We start from the raw sequence: 11,306 nt of genomic DNA, 5'->3' as shown, positions 1-11,306 counted from the left end.
GAATTTGTTTACACATTAAAATGGTTCTTATGACATATGTCTCCTACTCAGAAGTAGATGTTTATTTGTATAGCAAATAGAATTTCATGACATTTTATGAGTTCTCATCAAAGCCTTTAATAAAAGTGAAAAAGTTTTGATATGCTCTTTCCTTGAACCCATTGTATCCACCTGTCTCTGATTGTCTGCATTTCATAATGAAATGAATGCTTTATTTAAAAAAAAAAAAAGTCTTCTTGTTGTAAATATAAAGAACGGGGGCGCTGTCTCATAAAATCATCACTTTACAGTAAGCCCGTGCGTGAGAGGGCCCTGTCAGGTACCTGCTCGTCCCTATTATGATATTAGATACTCCAGCTTTTCAGGAAGCTTAGCTCCGAATTTGTTATGAATAAAAGTAGTTACGGGTATTTTACATTTTCTGGTGAGAGTTTCAACCAGCTCCTGATCACTTTTTAATAAAAGTTCTTCAAATCATGTCAACCATTTAAACATATATAATATGACTAATTCAGTCTTTCTTGGTTTGTAGAAACATCATGTTGACATGAAAATAAGTAGCATAGAATTATGCCTGAAGTGAGCATTTGTCTGTTGCTGTTGTACGTTTTTTTTCTTGTGTATATTTTTACACTGTCATGTACCACCTAACCTGAAAACACGTATTCGGTTACAGCGTGTTGCGATGCTTGCTGTCTATGGTGCAGTTCAACAGGAAACATTTACTAGGAGCACCCCCTGCACCAGCCTGATGAACCTGCTTTCTCCGTGTCATTCAGAGTAATAGTTCGTGTTGAAAACTACTTTAAGTTATGTTACAACTGGCCTTGCAGACAGCACCAATGGCCTTCTGTTATCAAATCCAGTGTACACTTTTCTCATGTGTTCTTACAGGCCCTATTCTTCACATTTTATTTTCTGGGCCCATGTGACACTATTCTTTTATAATTTTCTCCCTACAGCCCTGCCTGTTCTTCATTATTTTGCAGCTTTCTATTGTGTTTTGTCCCCTACACCCAGTCTTCCCACCATAATGTCCTATTCTGTGCAGTTCTGTTCTTTTCCCCTTTTTTTTTTGTTTTTCCTTTTTGAAGCTTAGGTGACTTCAAACTCCTGTGGTCACCGCTGTGACAGTGACTGCCGAGTCAGGACTTCTAGCTCAGACCTTGTTCTTCACAAGAGACCAGTCCATTTATAATTTGGTGCAGTAAGTCATCACTGGATCAGTAACCCCCCTCTGTATTTTCTGTTGGTAAATGGCACCGCTGTCAACTGGGGGGCCTCGGGCAGTGCCCCCTTCATGCCGGTCACTGAGCTGCTTCCGCTCTGTAATTTGCTCAGAGCTGTCGTCTTTTTCCCTGAAATATCACTGGCTACTTCTCACAGGCATCCTTGCCTTGATTATTAACCTCCTCTGGCATACCCTTCATATTATATTGCCAGGAAGTTTCCTAAAATCTGGGCACGAACATTTCCCCTGCTTAAAATCCACCCACGTACATCCTGCCACGTTCAGTTCACAAGATGTTTCCCGTCTGGCTGTTCCCTGCCTGCTTCTTCAGCCTGGTCATGCTGCCCACGTGCACTTTTGACCCATGCAGCCCCAGACAGGGCCACCACCCGTGATAACCGTGTGGTCCCCTCGCTCTGGGCCTTTACCCTGGCTCCTGTTTGCCTGCAAATAATTCTAATTTGGCCTTGAAGACTCAAATTCAACTCAGCTCTTCAAAAAGCTTTTTTTGAATGTTTCCTCCATCAAGCACACTATTTTCTTCCAGGCCGTGTACTGTCATTCAGTTATAACTTCCCTTCATTTTCATGCACGGAAAACCTGATGCAGACTTCTGAAGAGGGAGAAAGTAGGGATAATTTCATGAGCCTAGGCAGTTCGGTGAACTCTAATCTCCCCATCATTGGGATGTCCTTCAATCCTATCTGGGGCGATTGAATGGGAGTGTGAGCGAGGGGAAGAGAGGTGTTCTTCAGGCTCTGATGTAAAAGGTGGTTTGGACCAGGCCAGAGCCCAAGTCCTTTCAGGTCTGCAGTCACAAAAAGGGTGGACAGAGTTTCCATAGCTACGGGAGGAGGGCGTGGTTCGCAGCAGGTGCGGGCGTGCGAGCAGGGTGCTGGTGGGAGAGCCAGCGGCCACCGGGCAGTCCTCGCCAGCCTGATGCGGCTCCTCCCACCTGCCCGCCTGGGGACCCAGTAAGGTGGGGGTGGGGATGGATGCCCCAGCCTTGTGGGGTGGTGGGGAAAGAAGGTGGGGGGAGCGGGGAGAAGGGAGGTGCAGAGAATGCAAAGTAGGAGAAGTGTGGTCCGAGGACAGAGAGAGTCAGGGTGTGAGCGTGGACTGGAGGACAGGGCTCTGAACCGCTGCCGCCTCACAACCCAACGCGGATACAGTTTCCCCCTAACGGAATGTTGCATCGATGACCTGGGCTGAATGAATGGTAGAGAGAGCTGGATTTTAGGGAACTCGTAAGACCTCTCCTGAAATTGCTTCCAGCCCTGACCTCAACAACCAAGGTTTCTTCCCCCTTTATTTATCTTTATGGCCTGGCTGGTCCTCCTGGAGGTCAAAAGTGAGCCCGTGGACGTTCTAGGATCTGGCTGACAGGAGCCTATTCTGCCCCAGCCCAATTCAGGGCAACTTGAAGAAACGCTTTCCTCTTGTGGTGCTTGCCACTCCACGGTGATGCTCCTTTTAGCAAATATTTTCCTAAAAGAGGAATGAAGAATGCAAAATTTGGATTTAAAAAAAAAAATCTGTAGTTGATTTGTGGTACTTACTACATTTGAAATGTCCATCAGCCAATTCAGGGCTTATGTAACTTGTGACCCCTCTGACTTGTTTTAAAATGACAGATGATCAGAAGTGCAAGGTCATTTAGAGAAAAGTTCAGATTATGGAAGGACAAATGGGCCCTTTGTTGCCAGTCTTGCTTGAGAGACTTAACCATTTATGTGCGTCAGGTACGTAAAATCTAGGAATTCTGAGAAATTCTCCAAACCTGGACTGTGCCAATTTGTTCTGGGACTTATGTCTGTTATGTCTGTTTTAGTCTTTACCAAGAGGGTAATGATAATCCTGAAGGCAGTCTCTAGTAGTGTGCTGGCCACTCTTTGACTTTGCCTTCTCCCACTCTGCACTGTTGTCAGGAACTTGGCTAGAAAGATACTTCTCAAACCTGTGGAGGACCCCGTGCTGGGAGTCGCTGGTTTTAGCTGATGCCAAATCCAACATGAGTGTGTTGTGATGGCAAAAAAAGGGCAAACACTGGTCTAGGTTTCATGAATAGAAATATAGCAAACAGATGAGTGATGTAAAGATCTTCCTTCCTGATTTAGCACTGATTAGTACATAACCTAGACTCTAGAAAACCATAGCCACTTAAAGCAAGGTCATAAAAAAACTAGAAAGTAGAGAGAAATAGTCACAATATAGATTCTCTCTGTTGTGCCTGGATGTTCTATCATATGAGGAGGGGTTTGAAATAAAACTACAGAATTCCGGGAGATGAGTAGGTTCTGGAGAGGCAAAAGCCACTGTTTTGAATATTCAAGAACTCTTGAGTAGAAGAGAGGGTAGATGTGTTCTTTGTTGTTCTGCAGAAGATAGCAAGTATCGGTGGAGGATATATTGCTCAATATCATTTCTTCCACCCAACATTTGTTGAGCACCAACCATAAATAAGCAGTTGATATGAAATGAGTTGCCTGGATAAACAGTGAGCTCTGTCACAGAAATATTCAAGCAGAGACTGCGTGATTGCCAGTCTCTATGGAGGGATACCCTATGGAGGATTTCTGCTGGGTAGGAAAATGGGTGAATGGCCTCTAAACCTCCTTCCAGCTTTGAGTCTGTGGACCAAGAAGAGTTTCAAGGATAAATGAAAAGGGGCTGAGAAGTTCTCTTTGCTTAAGCAACAATAACTTAAATACATTAAGTACATTGTCTCATTCACAGAAATGCAAAGGGAGTCCCTGCAAAGTTCTTCACTGCCGCAATTTCTGCCCCAAAGTTAGTTCTCCAGGGCATAAGGATCAAGCTCCCATACAACTGCAGTAGAAATACAGAAATCATAACAGGTAAATCTCAAAAGATACATATCCTTTCTGGGCATTGAAGATTGGTGTACATAGATAATGCGTTATGTATAAAATACTATGTATGCAGTAATGCTGGCACCACTGTTTATGGGTCTGTCATTCCCACAAGACTTTGAACTCCTTGAAAGCAAGGATTCTGTTTTATTTATCCCTTAATCTTAGCACAGTACCTGACATTCAGTGGTCTCAAATTTTTTTGATGAATTAATCCAAATAATCTTAGATTTCTCTTCAGCACATTTGTACAAAGAGCTTTCGGTAGACAAGTCATGGTCCATGCCCCTATAAGGAATATAAAAAATAAAATAAAATCCAAGTTCATCATTCATGCCCCAAGAGATTCACAATCAAGATGAGATGAATTAATGCTAAAGTTGTTGATTAAGTGACAAAATGATGTCCAAAAGCAAAAATGCTGAAATCCAGAGGAAAGAGATGGGTATATAAGCTGAAGAGGCAGGGAAACTGATCTTCATGTAAAATAATAGAGTAATTTTTAATTTTTAGTTTCAGTTCTCAAAGCAATATTTACTCTAGCTCTGAGATAAGTTTGTTTACTCTGCAACAGTTAAAAAACAAGCTATAAAACATACTCTACATAGTTCACCACTGATTTTGAGAATAATGGTATTTGTGAAGCTTTGAGTGTGGGCTAAATGTCACGGATTAAATGGGAGCTAGATTGAATGCATTCTTAGGGAAAAAAGGCACGAAATCGTCTTTGATATCCACAGAATTATCCAAAGGAGGAAACTTGTAGAATAAGCCATGGTAGAATTTTTTTCTCCAGTCTGGCAATATTTAATAAAGTTAGACTCAAAGAAGCTTGAACTGAAAGGGACATGAGAGGTCATCTGTTCCAGTCTTGTCATCTTATAAATGGGGAAACTGAGCCTTGAGAAGGCACGTGACTTGCTCAGAATCTATCTGGGGACAGCACTGAGACGACACTCCAAGATGCCTTGGCATCTTCTTCAGGTCTTCATGTTTTCACCTACAGAGCACCCGATGCTGAAATGAAGAAAGACTCCCCACTTGCCAGGAAGGATGTACGTAGACTTGTATTGTGTCCCACATCCCTGGGAAGTAGATGGAGAGAACATCTGACACAGAGTGCTGGCATAAAAAAATTGTATTCATTCTTCCCAGTGTTTGGATTTTACAACCTCCATGTCGAATTGATGCCAAAATCCTACTGGTTCTGTCCCCCAAATTACCCCAGGTTCCCACTTGCACTCTATCCTCACTATCATTGCCTTGATTGAGGCTTTCATCATATCTTGCTTTGATGCTTGAGACAGCTTCCTACTTGAACTCCTCCAAACCTGTTCCATGGCATTGCCAGAGAGATGATCCTAAAGTACAAATCTGATTTTGTTAGACTTAGAATGAATCATGCAACCCTTTCTTTACCATCTAACCAGCTCTCTGGCCCTCCACCAGCAATGTCCATGTACTCACACTTTCTGGAGAAGGCAATGCTTGGTCATACTTTTTGTATTTACACAGTCTTGTCCATCTGTGCTCGAATCCATTCCTGTCCTGTTTATTCTTCAAGGACAACTCTACTCAAGTGCAGAGATTTCCTCACCTCTTCAACAGACGTTAGTCACCCCTTGAAGTGTGCTCCATTAGCTCTTTGCACAGGCCTCTATTACTGCCATGATCACGTGCACTGTAATGATCATATACATTGTAATGTCCACCTGTCTCCTCTCCTAGTTTACAAACTCTCCTTGAGGGACGAGGCCGTGTCTGGTTTGTCAGAGGAATTATCTCAGCAAATGTCTGTAGAAAGGAAAGAAGGAAGGGAAGAAAGAAGTGACATTATGATCATTTGAAGAGAATCAACCATTACTTTTTATTTGCTTTTGCACAAGACTTTTAAAAAATTAATTAACTTATTACATCCAAGTTAGCATATAGTGCAGTAATGATTTTAAAAGTAGATTCCAGTGATTAATCCCCTATGTATAACTCTCATTGCTCATCCCAACAAGTGTCCTTCTTAATGCTCCTTACCCATTTAGCCTCTCCCCACACCTCCAACCCCTCCAGCAACCCTCAGTTTGTCTCTGTATTTAAGAGTCTTTTACGTTTGTCCTCCTCATTGTTTTTATATTATTTTTGCTTCCCTCCCCTTATGTTCATCCGTTTTGTATCTTAAATTCCTCATATGAGTAAGTCATATGATATTTGTCTTTCTCTGACTAATTTCGCTTAGCATAATGCCCTCTAGTTCTGTCCATGTAGTTGCAAATGGCAAAATCTCATTCTTTTTGATTGCCAAGTAATACTCCATTATATATATATACATATATATCACATTAATATATATCACATCATATGTATATATATCACATATTCTTTATCCATTCATCTATCTATGGACATTTGGGCTCTTTCCATACTTTGGCTATTGTTGATAGTGCTGCTATAAACTTTGGCGTACATACACCCTTTTGAAACAGCACATCTGTATCCCTTGGATAAATACCTAGTAGAGCAATTGCTGGGTCATAGGGTAGTTCTATTTTTAGTTTTTGCATAGGGCTTTTTTATATTGTGTGTGTGTGTTAAAATTAAAGTCCCACTTGCCTCACCCAGCTCCATCACTCAAAGGTAATTTTCTTTATGGCTTAATTTCCTATATTCTTCAATATACCTGTATAAAGACATGCAAACATCTTGTTTTTTCTTAAATAGATATTGAATTATGTGTATTGTTCTGTTTTACTCAATATAAGTGTACATAGAGATTATTTTTTAATGATTGCATCATACTCTATAATACATATGTGCTATATTTTTAAACTTCTTACATATAGACAAGTAATTTCTGATTTTCCAACATTATGCTGCAAGAACAGTAGGCATGCCTGTCTTCAGTCCTCTAAGTAATTTCAAAATTGCGACGCTGTCACTATTCATAATAGTGCCTGTAAGAGCCTACCAGTGGAGTGGTAGGCAGAAGCCAGCATACATTTGCACTGATTCCTGTCTGTCCATATTCATATATTCCTGATCCTCTTGGTTCTTGCTAGTGTTGGAGGCTGAGAAGGGACTTCCAAGGTACACAAAGCAGAGTTTCAGCAGCCATCTGCTAATGGGACAGGTGTGTAGCAATGACATGAGAGCGCCTAAGACTCTTCCATACACATAAATCACCACTTTAACTTGATCCCATAAACTTAACTTGAATTAGCTTTTCCTCTTGCAGTGAGTTTATCAATCATAGAAATATGCCCTGAATAAAGAAGGTGCAAAAATGGCTAAATGAGATTTAGGGAAAGCATTTCTACCAATGTCCTTTTTTCTTTTTCTATAGGCATTAAGCTACCAGGTAACTGCTAATATATGTATCTTTCAGAGCAAAAGGTGTTTTTGGCAAGAGAATGATCTACTTTGCAGTGAGCTAGAGGAAATGGGTCTTTTTCCCTGGTGTCCTAAACTGCTGGCCACCTTATTAGCTCATCTTCCTTCCTTGGCTGGTGTCTCCCTCTGCCCTTGGCACCTGAAGACTCATGCCAAGACACCCCCACTCCTGACATCATCAGCCACCAGAAGGGAAACAAAAGGAAGAGCAGAGACTAAGTCACTGTTGTAGGCCTGCCACCTTCTTCTGTCTCCAAGCCTACCCTGTGTTCTTCCCTCCATGGGTGTGGGGGCCATGAATGACACTTGCTCCTACTGCCAACTCATTTTCTGTCCTTCCTCCTGTAGGACTACAATGGATGCTAAAAAGCCAAAGAAATGCAGTTTGACATCCTTCCAAGTTTTGAAAGCAAGAAAGAAACAGAATGTTAATCCTGTGAAGGTAAAAATTTTTGAATTTCATTTGGGGAACAAAGGTATCCTGATGAAGACTTGGGGACCCTGGACTCAGTGGCAATCACTGTGCCCAAAGCACCTCTGCTGACAGTGTGAGGGGAAGGGAACTGTGGGGGGACCAGGCTGGTTGGCAGAGCCAGGTCTTGGTGGGCTTAGAGGGAGATTGGCTACAGGGCCAGAGTGCAGTGTCATGAAGTCCAGAACTGCAGGGCCTTCACTGAACAGGTGGCCTGGGTTATGTCTCTTCTATTGTGCTCTATATTTCTGGAACCACACCAGAAGTGTCCCAGAATGGTTCCAAACATGTATGCAAGAAATTTCCAGAAATGTGTGTGTGTGTGTGTGTGTGTGTTTCCCTAATACAGACATGGTGTTTTTCTTTTTACCTCAAAACTAGTAAAATGCCACAACAGTGAAGGTAATTTTGTGATGTGGGGACTTTGTGATCACCATCTACAAGATCTACTTCTAAGTCAGGTGTACTTTTTCATCTAATGCCCTCAGTTTGAATTTCACGCCTTCCTCAAAAGATCACATTATTTAGGGTCTTTGTTCTGAAAATTCTGTGGCAAACTTGAGTCCAGGGCATTTAGGTTTGACTCTGAGTCCTGCTCCTGTCCCTGCTTGGAAGAGCTGGAGTTCAGCAGCCTATCTGAGGCCTGATGAAGGTTCTCCTCCCTCTAGGTCACACACCACCACTGTCTTAAAATTATGACTCTTAGGGGCACCTGGGTGGCTCAGTCGGTTAAGCCTCCGACTTCGGCTTAGGTCAGATCTCACCTTCGTGGGTTCGAGCCCCGTGTCGGGCTCTGTGCTGACAGCTAGCTCAGAGCCTGGAGCCTGCTTCCTGTTCTGTGTCTCCTTCTCTCTCTGCCCCTCCCCCTCTCATGCTCTGTCTCTCTCTGTATCAAAAATAAATAAAAACATAAAAAAAATTATGACTCTTAGGTCACCTCCTCCAAGCAGTGTTGCTGATTTAACTGCAGCCTTCTCCCTCCAAGAATTATAACTCATAAAAATGAATCCTGATGCAAACTTTATTGCTCCCCATCCCTATCCCTGCCATTATCACATACAACAAAAGCCATTATTTTATAATTCATAGGTACAAAAATGTATTAATACCTAAAACATTTCTTTTGACATAGAAAAAATTAATATTTAATTTAAAATAGTAAATCTACAGCAACCAGGATAATATAATAAAAACAACATTCTGTTCACATTTAAAACTATTATACAAACAGAATGGTCTTGGTCATGAGTTGGGAAAATTATCAGGAGTTTTGCAACTTACATGTGCTTTAACTTGCTTGAGCGCCTACTTGTTGAGTGCTTGGATGACTCTCACATGTACCTTAGAGGCAAGTGCAATTGTTATCCCCATTTCTGAGATTCTAATGGAACTAGTTAGTCATGGCCATAATGCACTGAGTGGCAGATGGAATTCAAACTCATATTCTTTTTTTTTTTTAATGTTTACTTATTTTGAGAAAGACAGAGCATGAGTGGGGAAGGGCAGAGAGAAAGGGAGAGAGAGAATCCCAGGCTGGCCTCACGCTGTCAGTTTGGAGCTCAATGCAAGGCTTGAACTCATGAACTCTGAGATCATAACCTGTGATGAAGTTGGACCCTTAACCCATTGAACCACTCAGGTTCCCCCATACCCATATTCTTAACCACTCTATTTATTGCCTCTTTGCTGAGTCATGTCAACTCTGTTAAACATTGTCCTATAAAATTCCTTCATATATTTCTATTAATTTTAAGGAAAGTCTATTCTGCTACAGTGGCCACAATAGGAATTGTCAAAAATAAGATATAAAATCATGCTGAAGAAAAATTCATTTATGTTATATTGTTTTGTAACTGCCAGCAACTGACAATAACATTTAGAAACACTATCTAGGCACACCTGGGTGGCTCAGTCAGTTAAGTGTCTAACTCTTGATCTCAGTTCAGGTCTTGATCTCAGGATTGTGAGTTCAAGCCCCACTTTGGGCTCCATATTGGGCTCTGCACTGGGCATGGAGTCTGTCTTTTAAAAAAAATCAATAATTAAAAAATACCATCTAAACTTATAACTATTGTCTTTACATTGGTCATTATTCTTGTGGGCCATAAATAAATGTCTTTTCACCATCTGTTCATTTTCCCCAATGTACTTCCCATCTAGTTGAGCTGAATAGGCTTAAGTAAGAAAACACAAACAAGTGAATAGCCATCCTCAGCATGTGAAATCTTGGGTTTCAGTGGTTAGTCATATCAGCTGGAGGATGATAATAATGAATGATAATATCTTGACCTAAAAACACATGGAAGGTAAGAGTGCTATGGATCTCAGCCTAACAAGTGCTCCAAGCAAGTGTTGGAAAAAAAAACATTCTGAATATTTGAATACATTGATAATAATGTATATTTTTCATGCTATTTAATCTTCTAAGTTAAAACTATAATGTTTATAATAATAATTAAATATTTAAGTATTTTAAATATGGATCTTGGTAGTATTTCAGCTAAGAGAGTTTTTTAGCTTATTTATTTTGAGAGAGAGAGGGAAAGAGAGCAAGGAAGGGACAGAGAGAGGGAGGGAGAGAGAGAATCCGAAGGAGGCTCTGTACGGTCAGCACAGAGCCTGATGAGAGGCTCAAACCTGTGAAATCATGACCAAACCAGGAGTTGAGTGTTTAACTGACTGAGTCACCCAGGCACCCCAGCTGAGGGAGTTTTTAAAATGTTGATTTTAATAATTGATTTCACCTGGCTTTAAGACAACAGGATGATCCTCTAGATAGTAATGTAGGATGCTTTAAAAAATGCCCCCATTTATTTGGCTAAAACATGGTAAAGTATTAAAGAGCCATCTGCCACAGAGAGATCTCTGCAGGGAGTCTTTTGCCTTGGATGCCTGTGGAGAGTCCTCATACTCTCCATCCCAAGGCTGTCACAGTGGTTCCCAATGACACAAGATCTCTGCACTTGAGGGAAATGCTCTTGTGTTATAGTTTATCCTGACTGCCAGCAGAGGGTGCATCCTCTCTTCTGGACCTCAGTTGTCTCAGCTAGTAGGTTGGATGATGTCTGACTCTTCTGCAACTCTGTTCAAAGAAAACGTGTTGCCTCATGGCCAGCTTCTGGGCCTGGAGGAACTAGCAGCACTCCGGGGTCTCTCTTAGACCATCCAGGAGAATAACCTGGGAGAAGTCTGGGGAAGGGAACTCTGTTAATTTAGGGTGTTACTTTACAGCTTTTCTGACAGTTAATGAATGGGAGCTACAAAGTACATCCTAACTAAGCCTTCTAAAGATACATTTTCTATTTTCAGCACTGGAAGAACAGGTTCGGTTATTTCTCTTCTATCCTTC

The 11,306-nt window shown here is 41.4% G+C and overlaps 1 protein-coding gene across 9 annotated transcripts in view; it reads left to right on the top strand.

The window, feature by feature from the left end:
- Window positions 1-2,126: 2,126 nt before the first annotated feature.
- DYRK4 (dual specificity tyrosine phosphorylation regulated kinase 4) overlaps window positions 2,127-11,306 on the top strand; it is a 55,116-nt gene continuing 45,936 nt past the window's right edge. For 3 of the 9 annotated variants that reach the window (XR_003914348.1, XR_003914347.1, XM_029954333.1), the window contains exon 1: window positions 7,834-7,927. Coding sequence is in view for 7 of the 9 variants with exons in the window: in XM_029954333.1 (XP_029810193.1) it covers window positions 7,841-7,927 (87 nt within the window). In the remaining 2 variants the exon portion in view is untranslated. Of the gene's footprint in view, window positions 2,211-2,865; window positions 2,974-3,967; window positions 4,090-7,833; window positions 7,928-11,306 lie in introns of those variants that run through there. The other 6 variants (XM_029954328.1, XM_029954330.1, XM_029954329.1 and 3 more) reach the window with 6 other exon arrangements.

The sequence above is a fragment of the Suricata suricatta genome, chromosome 10 (genome assembly GCF_006229205.1).
Source record: "Suricata suricatta isolate VVHF042 chromosome 10, meerkat_22Aug2017_6uvM2_HiC, whole genome shotgun sequence".
Taxonomy (NCBI): domain Eukaryota; kingdom Metazoa; phylum Chordata; class Mammalia; order Carnivora; family Herpestidae; genus Suricata; species Suricata suricatta.
Note: the sequence above shows the minus strand (reverse complement) of the source record. Positions and strands in the feature narration are given on the sequence as shown.